The sequence below is a fragment of the Magallana gigas genome, chromosome 6, assembly GCF_963853765.1.
Source record: "Magallana gigas chromosome 6, xbMagGiga1.1, whole genome shotgun sequence".
NCBI classification, from domain to species: domain Eukaryota; kingdom Metazoa; phylum Mollusca; class Bivalvia; order Ostreida; family Ostreidae; genus Magallana; species Magallana gigas.
In genome coordinates this window covers 41,973,475-41,988,294 of record NC_088858.1, presented here as the reverse complement: position 1 = coordinate 41,988,294, position 14,820 = coordinate 41,973,475, and the positions used below count along the sequence as shown (strand labels likewise).

The window sequence follows — 14,820 nt, the reverse complement described above, 5'->3', positions numbered from 1 at the left end:
TAAAAGTTGGTTTACAATATTCATTGGCTTTGTACAACCCTCTGTCATTGAATTAAGTGTAACTTATGTTCCTTTTCTAGTAAAGACATTAAATTTCAAAGTGATATCATAATAACAATGGTTGATTATGATGACGTCATCTAGGTTTTCTTTAAAAAAATAATTTCACCCTGTCAAATGTCGTTAATCCTCACTTTATGTAAAATCCAAAGTCCCATTATCCATATTTTAATATATCTATGAAACGGATTAATAACAACCATTCTGTAATTAAAAAAAAAAATTAATCATACAATTTCTCTTTAAAAACTTTTAAATATTGCAAATTTTTTTTTTCAACTATATCATATCAAAGTTTACTTCAAGTTACTAGTTAGAATATATTAGTACATGTAGTGTCTTTAGGTGACATAACAATTTTCTGTATACATATCAGCATGTATACATGCTGATATGTATACAGAAAATTGTTATGTATCTTTAATGAGTTTAAAAGCAACTTATATCAAATAATATTTCATTTATATTCCACTGGAAAGAAATTAAAGTGGTAAACTTGAGGCAATATGGCTAAAAATGTGAGGTCAAATTTCTTTCAGATTTTGAATATTTCTAAACAACAAAAATTTAAATATACGAATAAATTTTTGGCTTCTATATTGTGCACTACTTAAAACATTCAAGTTTGATGGAACATAAAAGTAATTCAGGTTCTATGACCGCTTTTTAATTTTATCGAAAACCTGTTTTTCTGCATTAATTATATGTATTGAGCAAAGAAGTGTATCTTCATCATTCGTTTTACGGACATTTCCAATAGATTTGTTGACACCTTGAAAAAAAAAATCAAAGTTTGGATTTCTTTAATCGTATTGCATTTTTAAACCCAAAACAGACGAAAATTCGAAATTAAAGTTTCAGCTCAATGGTGTTTTCTTTTATTTCGTTGTCGTAGACCGCTATTCTCTGAATACCACACTTTTACATCTTTAAGAGTGTGAGGAAGTTCTACACCACGTGTTTCCGGTATGTACAATATAATGAACGTAACGATGAAACACATCGCGGAAAATATAGTTCCTGGAGCCCAAGGAATTTCTTCGGCCTAAAAGAAAGAATATTAAGAAGTTAAACTTAATGCTTAAATTTCTTTAACACTGCAACAATGCATGAGCCAATGCTCGAAAATAAACTAGATACCAGTGTTCCTGCAAAAGGGGACAGTATTGCCCCAAACCTAGAAAAAGCAGACGAAACTCCGATACCAGCATTTCTGGAAAGAGAAAAATACCTGTCATTGATTTTTAAAATATGTAAGTACGAAAAACGCGTTGTGCATATAATAAAAAAGTCTTAAATGATATTTATTAAAACGTATGTACCTCAAATTCGTAGGATACAACTCTGGGGTAAACAGATAGAGAGTACTGAATGATCCGGAAATGGCCGATTTCCCAAGAAACGTTGTAACAACCGATGCCATTTGCATTCGGCTATTTCCACCTAAAGGAAACATATATAGTTCCCAATTTTAGAAATTATGTCTATTGCAAATTGTCGGCGGGCCTAACGTTTTTTAAAAATATGTGTTTTAATGTTTTAACAATGCTATCATTAGATCGTTAGAAATATATGTGAATTTAGGATATTTTTTCTTAGTTGCAGGTCTGTAGCTGCCGGTCTAAAAAAATCAGATGTCGACCAGGGCGCTATAGTTTTACCCATTGAAAAAATTGTATATTTATTGCTCACAAAAACGTGCGTTATTTTTGAGTTGATTAACCTTATTCATATGCAAATTCTGTGAAAACAATTGGTACCATAAAATTCTTTACGCAATTTACAACGGATATCGTCTCTTTACTTGCCTCATACTTTCTCCTGAGCACAATGCCGACCTCGGAAAATCAAGCATATTGAAGAACTACGAACGCTAACGCCCGTTTCCTGCCTACATTTAACATCAAAATATTTCGGAATTTCTGTCAGATATTCAAAAACTTTTCTTTTAAAAAAAGTTTTCTATTAAAAAGTATAATCAAATCCTAATCAATTTATATCAAAATAAAATATGTAATCAAATTATTTATTTTTAAACAAAAGTTTTTCTAACGCGGGGTCTAAAATGTTTTTCATTGAAACCGGTCTCTATGAGTGAGGAAAATTTTATTTAGCGGCCAAAATGTGCATAAAAACTTAATAATAACATTTTTACGATATATATTAAAGTAAAAGTTCATTTTCATTCATATCTGTTAATTAGTTTTCGAAAATTTACAAAGCAAAATTCTTTTTTGGAATGCATTTCGGTCTGTAGACATATGTTCCCCCCGTGAAACAACAAACCCTTTTGTAAAAATATGCTAAATAACAATAATTAAAACCCCTCAAAAGGAATTTTTGTTTCACGGGGGGGGGGGGGGGGGGGGGGGGGGAGATGTTTTAAAAAACATTTCCGTTTTCCGTTATTTTCTATTATGAAAGGAGCTATTTCAACCCAAAATACAAAGTTATCTCTCTTTGTTTGACCAAATCATTTATATTTAATGAAAATATACATAACTGTTTACATTATTATAAAAAAAAATTAACTTTAATTAGACAACTTTCAAAAAATGACTTTTAGTTAGACGGCTAGACAATGCTATCGTTCGCAGTCCTTTACATCGATATTGAGGGAAGCTCTTTACATGTAAACAAATAAATATACAGTTTTTTTTCAATGGGTGGCACTGTAGCTTCCGGTCGTCCATCCGATTTTTTTCAGACCAGGAGCGAGTTTTTTCTATGAACAATTTCGCCCAAGAAATCAATAAGCTGTTTTAGACTTCATTCTGAATTTGTTCACTGTATAACAGTTATTGTTTGCAGGGATAAAGTAAAACAAACCATTCATATTTGAGATGTTTGGTTTATTTTTTATTACTTTATTGTAAGTTTTTATGGGCAATACGATTATGGATTGTTCTTACCCGAAAAGTAATTCAATAAAGTGGCGGAAGCTAAGGATACACCACAAACAGCATGGAATATGATTAGTATTGTTCTTCTACCTAGCCTTTACAAAAAAAAATCAATCATGTAACAATCAGCTTTTCAAAATGTATACAAATTAATTCAGTAATGATATGCAGAAAAATAACTAATACAAACAGTTTGTTTATATTGAAACATTTCATTATACCATCTCCATGCTTACCTACGCAGCATTAAGAACTCGCAAATCACCGCTATGTACTCAACAATGGATGATAGGAAAAAGTTCAGGAAACGGTTTCCCGCCAAAGATGTTGATGTCAAGGTCAGTCCAAAGTAGGTAACCGTATTGGTAACCCTAAGATACATACTCAGAAAATGAAACTATCGTAAGGGCTACTGAGGAATAATTTAATGCATATTAATTCATACTGATATTGTAAACACTAATTTACATCAATCGGTCGATATTCTTTGAAGCTTAAACTACATATATTTGAGTATGACCGACTGATTAATTTATTAACAAGCAGAAAAGCAATTACCATATAAACCACAAGATCAAAGAGATAAGAAAAATGCTTTTGTTTCTCAAAATTGTTAGGGCCGAATATTTTTCCACAACATGCGACGGCGCACTATTCGTGGTCGTCTCCGTTTCGTTGACCTTATGCGTGTCGGGTTTGATGCTATCCATTTTTTTGTCCACTATTTTCTTCAGTTCCTCGTAGTTGATTTTATTCCGTCTTGCCACTTTATGCATGACCTTATCCGCGGCCTCCCTTTTACCGTTTGCTGCTAGCCATCTTAATGATTCGTCTTGAATCCTAGATTTGTTAAAGAGGACAATTTATTGCAATTGACATGTATGTTGCATACATAATGTATTAAATCAAACAGACGTTACCATAAGGTCAAAACTATCACACATCCCCTGGAACACGCTTTAAAAACGGTGCATAGCTTATTGTTAACGTAAACACATTTCATTAACAAATATTCTGGAAAGAAACCCAATATCATCAAAAATAAAAATAATTTAAGATTTCAAAAGTGTTTGGTTAGAGACATTAATCACATGCATATTGAAGAACATACAAGAAATATAATTGGATGTGATAAAGGACAAGAGCATATAAGGCCTGACAAATCCCCACGTACCCGGGATTTTGATATGGCATATGAACATATAAAAAAAACTTTACGTTTGAAACTGTGCATCAGTACATGTACATGTATTATATAGAACTTCATTCTTTGACAAATAATTAATATACAATGATACATGTACTTGATATTTATTTCCTTTGTTTAATTTGATGCTTTCTAAGCATTACAGCATGATCTCATATTTGTGCTAGCTCTATTTTTATCCAACATTGTGATTTACAGTCAAGTCGTACACAGACCAACTCGTATACAGGTCAACTCGTATACACAATTTTCCGCATTAAAAAACGAAAGTCAACTCGTATACAAAAATTTTCGCATAAAATACTAATAGTCAACTCGTATACAAAACATTCCGCATATAAAATAGGCATGTACAAAAAATTCCCGTATACTAAATCGACAGGAAACACACAGGTGTCGTACCATGTTGAAAGAAGTTTGGGAAATGACATATATAAAAGCGGAAAGTTGGATATATTTTTTTCAAACAAAATAATGAGGAGTATCTTAATTAGCCTTTGAGAAGTCTTCCGTTTGGAGAAGCAAGAAACACCGCGCTTGTTGTTTTAACAATTATTGTTTTGATGTGTAGAAATAATTACTAAATAATAATGATTGGATTGACTTAATTAATTATCGTTAATTTTTTTATTGTAAGTTCACATCGTTACCGAGTTTAATCATAATTCACAATTAAACATGTATGAATTTTGCAAACTTTGCTATAGTTGATAACATCCATTTTATTCTTATATGTCCTTTTTACGCTGAATTACGGAAGCAATATATAAAGAAATTTTATTACAAGAAACCAAGTTTTTAAGTTACTTTTAAATTACTTTTACGATTTGTTTCTAACTTTTTGCATATGGGTTGACTTTCAAATTATGGTGATTTTTTGTATACGAGTTGTTTTTCGGTTTAATATACCGGAATTTTTGTATACGAGTTGACTTTTGATTTTGTAACAGGATTTTTTTGTATACGAGTTGACTTTCGGTTAGGTATACGGGAATTTTTTTGTATACGAGTTGACTTTCGTTTTTTATGCGAAAATTTTGTATACGAGTTGACCTGTATACGAGTTGGTCTGTGTACGACTTGACCGGAACCAACATTGTATGTACAAAACATGAACATTACGTAATTGCTGTCATTATATAAATAGTATTAGATATTTTTCTCATTATCAATAAAAAAAAGCAATACAGGAAAATGAATGAAAAATAAAACGCCGTCTATACGATTCGAACACCCTTTCCATGGAGAAGGATGGACTACGAGCCTCCGCCTTTCACAGTGAGCTACGTTGACACATTAGAGTACGGGTGAATAAATCTAACTCTTTGACAATAATTAAAAGAGTAAAACGTTTTTGGTGAAAATCACAAATTTAACTCATTATGGGTCTAGACTCCATATTAATAAATCAATGATTAAAATAAAAATAAACTTATTCTTTAAATAAAAATATTTTTAGGATGTAGTCAGGACCCATTCATACCTAATTTTGCAATTAAGAACAGTGAATGATCCAAGATTTAGGCAAAAAACGATATTTAAAAATCAATACCTGTTGTCTTTATAGAACAAAAGCCCAATATTGACTTCCATCGTGACATTTTTAATGAAAACGATGCATACAAGTCAAAAATTAATATTCTAACTTGAATTGAAATTCTTTCGTCTTCTTCCGAGTGCTCTTTACTCTATTATCAATCATAAAGAAGTTATTATAAAACTAGCTTCACTCAAAAGCATTAATATATATAGCTATAACTGATATATTTTTATACAAAGAAAACCCTTGTTTTATCAGCATTCAACAATCATGTAATTCGTTTTCTTTATCGTTCATCTATCAGAGAAGTTATTTGATAAGGTAGCTTACCAATATTGGGCTAAACTTATTAAAGAGAAGCACGTCCCAACAACCTGTAGATATCTCCAGGAGTAGTTTCTCATCAAATATGCTACCGGAGCCATGATAACCAAACTTGTGGTCCAACTAAAAAGTCCAATAGCTTCCGAGTAGAAACGTGTTTGTTCTGGAAACAATTCCAATCCAAGCACTGTATTGGACATAACCATCCCCTTGAATAATCAAAAGCAATTCATTTAAACATCTATATGATAAATCCTATTTGGACTTTATTTTGAAGAAGAAAATAAGCTAAATAATGTACAAGTAATATTAAAAAGAAAAGCACATGAAATGTTTAAAATGGGATTCAAGCAATGTTTTAATAATTATTATAATAGTAGCTAAGCTATGCTCCTTGTATATGCTACCTGTTGTAAAACACCGAGAACAAATTTGAGGGCTGCCAGGGTTACGTAGTTGGGTGAGAAAGCCACTCCAATCCCGAACGTTAACGTCAATAAATGAGATGTCAAATGGATCGTTTTTCTACCCAACTTGTCACTGAGAGACGATGCAAAGGCTGCCCCAACTAGCTGTCCAGTCATGATGAGAGTCTGAATCAACTCTCCAAGATAGGCTTGATCACACACAAGATCCATCTGTGAACATAACATGTAAAACCAAAAGCATGTAACATGCAAATATTTAAAGTCATTTCAATATATTTCTAATTAAAATATACCTGTTAAAAGTGAAAAAAATTAGATATATAAAGCAGGGATAAATTAACTTTATATGAGCTCTACTACGTGTACCACTCTGACCAGGAATTGGTTCTTGTCCACTCTTCTAGCTAGTGCATTAACTACTCGGCTACCTAGCTAGGCTAGTCAGTTTGAATGACTTGTGGCACCACCCATTGATTTAGAAATATGCATATCATATTGCTCATTTTCTTAAGTACCGTTTGACTAACATAGTTGAAAAAGGTATGGGGGAACTTTTGCACTTTGAAATGATTTCGTAAGAAATAATCAATAAATTAAAGAATATTCTATCTATTTATGATGTCTCTGGTAGATTTTGATTCAGATTCTGCTGGGACGTTTGGTCCCAATAACCTTTTGAAAGGTTTTTCTTTCGGTATACATATTGAAGTCACTTATTGTAAATTAAAAAAAAAACCAAGGTTATGGTTTTTATAATAATGATGATATGCAATTAATTTCATTTTTATTTTATATCTCATGATGTTCAAAATCACCTTTTCATAATGTAGCAAACTACATGACCGTGCTTTGTGTGAAAGCTTATCTGACTTCAGATTGACATCTACCAAAAGCTTCTTTTGAACTTGCTTAAATATTCGGTAGCACGTTGTAAGCGCGGTGACAGCACTTTGATAAAAAAAAAGTTGGTGTTGCATGGCCCAGAGTCCAGCCTCGAAAATAGCGGGGCTAAGCTCTAATAAAGTTAATTTTTTATGCTTTTTTTATACTGTGGAATCATTAATTTTCTTGGTGGCTCAATTTTCGTGGAATTCGTGGGTACCTCTCATTCACAAATTAACATCCTCCACGAATAAATAAATTAAGGTAATAAAGTCATATTTCTTTTGTAGGTTTAAGAGAATACGCGAAATCACGTCCCCACGAATCTGTAAAATTTAGGCAATCCACAAAACTCGCCCCCACAAAAATTAATGATTCCACAGTAACTGCGACGAATACCTCAGTGACATATGAGCGGTCTTTTTCAAGACTGTATTGATATCCCTCAAAACAAGTTGTTTTCTTGACCAACGTATGCGTCTTCTTAGCTGTGTCATTGTATAGCACTTTAATATGACATTTGTCGTAGGAAACGAAATAGGAGCTGTTTGTAGTCAAAGTAATATTTTCATATGCGCTGCTCGATGAACATTGAAAGGTTGGTCTATAACCTGTTAAAACCACATCAATGAGAGCAAATGTGTTGTAACAAAACAAAGTTCAGGTTCATCTCATATTTATAATCAAGTTCTTTTGTTCAATTATTAATCAAACTTGTCATTTAATTGTTGTTGTTTTTTTCTTAGCAAAAAGTACAATTAAATATTGTTGCTGAAGTCAAAATAAAAAAAAAAAATTTAAAACAATAAAATTAGGCTACTATTTATATTCGCAAGTTTGATATCTTTGGTTAAATATATCAACATTTTAAAAATCAATAAATAGATTAACTTTAATTAACAATAAAATTAGGCTACTATTTATATTCACAAGTTTGATATCTTTGGTTAAATATATCAACATTATAAAAATCAATAAATAGATTAACTTTAACAGTTAATTTCCCCGCTTAAAGCTGACCATCGTTCGTAAATAGACCTTTTCATAAAGGCCAGGTAACGGTTTATAAACCCTTCGATTTCGTTACACCCGATTGCACACCTGAAACTAGTGGCCGACGTGTAGCATTCTTTTCGAGGTCTTTGGAATTTTATGCATTTATTTCTTTTTTATGTGTATATTCTGTTTGTAAATAATGAATTGATTGACCTGTTTATTCGATGTTATTATTAACTTGACAAATTAAAGTGCGTAAAATTTGATAATTTCATTGGGACCAAGTAACACGGCAAGACAAAAATGCACGAACTGTCGTAAACGTTGCACGAGCTCTCGCATTCATTACATGGACATTGTGGCCGCATTAAGTCTCCTCAAAATTGTGGACATGCACATTATTCAGACGCGACCGAATTACCCCTGCGAATGTTATTGTCGTTTAAATTTAGACCACGTGGTTTTATTTGACCTTTTCAGTTTCGCAGTAAAAATCGTGCCTCGTGTTTAGGGTCTTTTTCCTAGAATCTAGGTACTTGTAGTCAAATAAAAAATTTGGACGTTTATTGATTTTTAACGTTATTATGATTAATTGATGGATAAAACGAGTTCAAGATACATGTATGAATGTGAGAATAGAAAATACAGGTTTTTTCAGCTGTTGCAACAATTACATGTAAAGTGATTATTAGCGATTTTCCCTTTATGATTTATTTTCGATCCGCGCCTGACCTAGTATTATCATCAAAATTGAAACACGATACTATTTTATGCGAAATGTACCTTGAAAATGGCTCGGTATACCAAGTTTTTATTCAAAACAGACACCCATTCTTATGTTATAAAGCATGGTATTGCACACTTTAAGCATCAAACATGGTTATTATTTTATTTGGCAACCCAAAGTTTATATCTTAAACGTGTAGAGTGGTTGAACACGAATGATAACTCTGTGTTAAATACCTTCGATTAGTTTAAATAACTGCTAGATGATAAAATAAGACACATATCTTAATCTTGATATCATACGTCGTATGCTCATATCGGCTTTCATCGCCCTGTCACGTGACTTTCTAGACCAATCAGATATAATAGAATAATTATATTGAGGTATAATAATAAAAGCTGCTGCATCTCTGTTTCTTCTTGGGCGGCATGTTCTCTTGCTTTCAACTATGTTTACTGAAGAGCGTCGAAAATGGACGGTAAAAATATAGCCACTCTAGATCTGACTCGCACGAGTATTCTTACCATGGAACGCATGATCGCACGTCCAATCGCATTGGCGCACGTTAAATCGTCCGATCAACTGGTCTCTCGCGCGATCATATCGCATTATTTTTCAAAAGTCGCTTTCATCATACAACAGTCGCAAATAGACGCAAGATATATCGCAAGATTTAATGCGTTCACATCGCGCAACGCTCGCTTATATCGTGCGAATTTCGTACACACATTTTTAATGCAATTATTTCGCACGAATATTTTTTCGCTTCTGCGCCAATTGTAAAAAGGGCTCAAACTGTTGCCAAAATAATCACATATTAAAAATTACTCGTACGAAAGTCGCACGACCCAGAGCGACTGTTGTGCGATCTAAACGCATTTAATCTTGCGATATATCTTGCGACTGTATGAGACTGCTGTACAATGAAAGCGACTGTTGTTATATTATGCGATAGGGTCGCACAAATGACTACATGATCGGACGATTGAACGTGCGCCAATGCGATAGGACGCGCGGCGCTCGTCCGATTATGTGTTTTATCGTATTAATTCTCGTGCGAATCAGAGGGGGTATTTATACGTGTCCCGCCCGTTTCAGACGCTTTTCAGTAGACATAGCTGAATGCAAGAGAAGATATCGCCTTAGAAGATGACAAAAGCAACAGCCAAAATCAAGGTCAATTGTAGCCTGAAACAGATATGCTTAATCAGTATACACTGTAAAAAGGAAATACACACCCCCATATATTTTCGCATGTTTCGCTACTTTTGTTAGTAAGCGAATTAAGACTTGGCGAATTTCAATGTCTCACATTATCTCTCTCTTACCACAACATTGTTGGAGCGAATTCATGACAAGGCAAAACCGTAGGTAGAAGCGAAAATATAACGGGACGAAAATAACCCTGTATCCAGTTTATCTAGAGATAAAGCATAAAAACTGAAACAAAAAATTCTTCCAATGATAGTAATACGTTGCAAGATTACATGAGATACGTTGAGCAACAGTCTCTAGTCGCACAACACATGCATAAACAGCTGCAATTTATCTTACGTTGAGATTCAAATCGCATTCGGTCACATCTGAATAGTGTGCATGTCCACTATTTTCGAGAGAGTTGATGCGTCAGCAAAAACGCATGCAACGAATGCGAAAGCTCGTGCAACGTATGCGATAGCTTGTGCGAAGCCAAAATAGTCCAATCGCAAAATGTTGTTAAGTGCTTGTGCGCAAATTGTGAAAGGGCTTTACGAACAATAGCAGTTTTTTTCGGTCGTACGAATATTTTGTCGCCTCTGCTTGTTCGCAAATTGTGAAAGGGGCTTAAAAGGTCTTTAGTTTATATAGAGGTTGTAGGGATAGCGGTGATAAAAGAGAAATATGGCGGACAGTGCCTATTTACGAACGGTTTTTAACTTTAAGGAATACTTAAAGGGGCTTGTGTCTTGTCTTGCAGACTTACCTATAGGCTGTGATATGGAGGAATCACGTCCACTTTATTCATTAGTTAAATTTCACGTGATACTGTTCTTATTAATATTTATGCCTTCAATTTATCTCCCTTACGAATGAAATTACATACTTTTTATGAATAAACTGCTATGTATACGTCTTAATTTGTATTTTTTGAATAAGAAAATGTGTTAAGGCATATCAAAGATTACTTTTCACAGTGTATGATTTTGTCTTCACATTCAGGGTTTTTTAATTCACATTTTAAATTTACTCTATATATCTCATCGTTCAACCCTTATACTATCTAAAATATGAATATATAGGGAAATACGTGAATATATGAATCGTTAAAAACAGCATGAAGTAATTAGAAGTAATTAGAATATCTAGAAATTCCCATTCAATATCTCATAATGACATTGCTGCAAGCTCGATACCAAATTCATGTTTAAAAATGGACTCGACAAGACATTTCTAACACAAATAAGTTTGCAATTAAAACTTATTGGACCGATGAAAAAAATTTATGAATGGGAAGTATTTTGAAAATAAATTCCAAATTCCCTATACGTCGTCTTTCATTACCAAAACACACTTTAATTTAATCCTACAAAGCCCCGCGCCAATTATTCAGATTCAAATGGAACTGCATCTTACGTAAACAAAACAAGCACATTTCGTTCCAGAATAGAGTAATTAACGAAAACAAATGAGGAAAAAAATATATCTGAAATACTCATGTTTTCAAAAATTAGTAATTTTTCTCATTTCTTTTTATATAAATACTCTATTTTAATGAAAATCGCCATTATTATAACAATATGGCCGCTTTGCAAGTGATTAAAGTGAACACCATGTCTATATACGTTGCATTTTTATGTCCTTCAATATCAGTTTGAAATTTTCAAATCATTTACATTTACATAACTATTTTGGGGGAAGGATTGTAGCAAGCTTTAATAAACGTACATTTTGTGAATATCGAAAATAAAAATTTTTCGTGGTTTATCTTAAAAATATGTGAATCTATCATCTAACAAAATATGTGTTTTATATATTGTAGAAAGAGTAACGTTACCAGGAAACAGCTACCAAAGGAATCTTTTAATGTTTATCTGACCTATATCCTAATTTGAGATAAATCTGAAGAGGTTGTCCTTCCCTTATCGTGCAAGTCTTATCTATTATCTAATACTGAACGTAATTTTTTTTAAATACACATCCATATGTGATGTTATGTTGATACCAATGAAAACTCCTATCAGAAGTTGAAATGCTGTAGGTAATATGTTGTAGAATATCAAGGCAGCTTGAATCACTTGATAGTTGCCCCAGCGGCCATATCTGTAAATTAAAATAAAATTGATATTAGTATCGTTTGAAATAAAACTAACGGGTTTTTTTTATGTCTGTGTTAATTTATAAGTATAAGGTTGTTAGGATAGAGTAGAATATTAAATTTAAAAACAATGCTTACGAATAAGGTTATATTATGTGTGCCCATAATTGCTCCTTTAGGTTAAGTCACATACTATGATAGTTTAGCATTTGTCATCAGACTACACGTTAGAAGAAATTGTTTCTAAATAAGGATTAAAGCTCACACATTATTTACTTTTAAAAGTTCTGTGAAACATTTTTGTACAAAATTTAAAAAAAACCCAAAACGCTTACATTATTAAGAATTTAAATTGTTTATTCGCCTATGGCAATGTCCTTAGGATTGAGGATTACAAACATGTATATACCATAATTTGTTTGGTCCTATATCTTATTTTATTTCTCTTTATGCGCGCTACGCACGTATAAAACTGATTACCCAGTTATTAAGTGAACATTCATTGGTTGCTTAGTGAAAAATACATTTTAGGAGAAAATTTATCGAGACAAGGAACCTAGTGAAGAATATCGAGTTCAACCAGAAAAAAAGTCAGGGTATGTTTACAACATTTAAAAAATTTAACCTCCCCCCCCCCCCCCCCCCCAAAAAATATTGCTAATATTTCGATAACATCTTTCATTTTAAACAAAGCATATATAATAAAGCCTGGACACTCAAATTAAAAATTACTTATCATTTATAAAGAGACCGGTATGAACAAAAAGTGAAAATGTATAAGATCTGAGAAAATCTCCTCTTCTCGCATATATATCTAAGAAAAAAAATTTACTTATACTTTGAAATAGGATACATCTGTACACTGAATTAATTTAAGCACAACCTAAGCATAAATCGTCTACAGAATTTAATTTAGTGTTTACGATGAGTAGAAGGGCCACTTCTTTGGTATTGAAACCATTCAGTAACATATACGCAAATCAAAAAAAAAATTGAAAATGTAATATATACTCATATTTAATTACTCACATATAATTCTCATCAAGTTTTTTATCACTCCCATTGTCAGACGAACCCATTTTGCGAAGACGAATAGTACGTATGGGCAAAGCCGTTAACCGACACTATGTTATATCTAAAAAATCGCACAGGATATCACATAGGCTTGAAACCGTCGTACATTTATAAAGTGGATCTTATCATTCGATAGGTGTATTCGTCTCTAAACTATTGAGACATGATTTCATATATATATATATATATATATATATATATATATATATATATATATATATATATATATTCAATTAATCCTTTTTCTTGGTACGGGGGATGAATAAACATAAGTCCAATGCTCAAACAACTTTTATCCATAGCGCTTTCGCCCTACCGGGCTCTCCAGTAGATTTAAGGTATCCGATGTACAATTGACCAAAAAATGATGCCTGGTAAAGTATATATATTCTATGTACAAGATCATTCCTATACAAACAGTGTTAAAGACGTGATTGTGACGTCAAAACATAGTGACGTCAAAACATTATACAGTGCATAAAATGAGTCAACACAATTAGAATGTTAAAAGTCCCGTGTCTCTTGTACATAATTGGATATCTTACCTCCTGCTAAAGAAAATCATTGGCTAACAGCAGTCACGTGGAGACTATGTATATTCCATATAGAGTCAGTAGAGATATCACCCCCTTTGAGCATTATGACGTCATTTTAGAGCATTATGACGTCAGTTTCGTACTCAAATTAAAACTTGTAGCCTAATATTTTAAATACAAAAGCTTGATTTCCATTGCTTTATACTTTTTATCATTAAAAAAAGAAAGTCAGTGAGATATAATCGTTACATGGTTTGTAGTTGACCTAATATGCTTAATACATGGTCTGTAAATTCCATATGGGGGCCGTTTAACCATTATATATATATATATATATATATATATATATATATATATATATATATATATATATATATATATATATATATATATATATATATATATATTTGTTTTCCCTTGGACTGAAATGTCACATTTTCATTGGTTTAAACATAGCACATGATTGCCTCATATATCTCTATATTTGTTCTGTGAGAAATAATATTAGGCAATATGGCCGTCATTGGTCGACGCTTCGCTTACTCATTTCGACATTTCATAGTTTTTTATACATAAAACTGCATGCCGTAAGTTCTTAAAGTATTTGGAGTAGTTAGCCCTTTGAAATTCTTTAAAATTAGAGTAGTTGCCCTTAGAATATTGACGTCACATTGTTTTGTCTGGAGCAGAACAAAATGGCAGCGTCGAAATTTGCTCAAATCTCTGCAGAGAAAAGGGAGAAAACATTTAAAATTGAATAGCAACAAAACATTGTAAGTAAACATGGGTGAAGCAAAGATTTTGAAAGAGTATTTGTAAGGTGAGATTGAAAATTTTGAAGAGTTTAA

At 32.3% G+C, this 14,820-nt stretch overlaps 1 protein-coding gene across 1 annotated transcript; it reads right to left on the bottom strand.

Annotated features, from left to right (window-relative positions):
• Positions 1–870: 870 nt before the first annotated feature.
• On the bottom strand, positions 871–13,563 carry LOC105327588 (organic cation transporter-like protein). The gene is made up of 11 exons (XM_011428163.4): positions 13,392–13,563; positions 12,270–12,367; positions 7,744–7,955; positions 6,442–6,672; positions 6,041–6,243; positions 3,522–3,803; positions 3,200–3,334; positions 2,973–3,058; positions 1,383–1,503; positions 1,201–1,273; positions 871–1,105 (listed from the first exon to the last, which is right to left on the bottom strand). The coding sequence occupies exons 1-11, from the start codon at positions 13,439–13,441 to the stop codon at positions 923–925; spliced, it is 1,674 nt and encodes a 557-aa protein (XP_011426465.3). The 5' UTR covers positions 13,442–13,563; the 3' UTR covers positions 871–922.
• Positions 13,564–14,820: the final 1,257 nt, after the last annotated feature.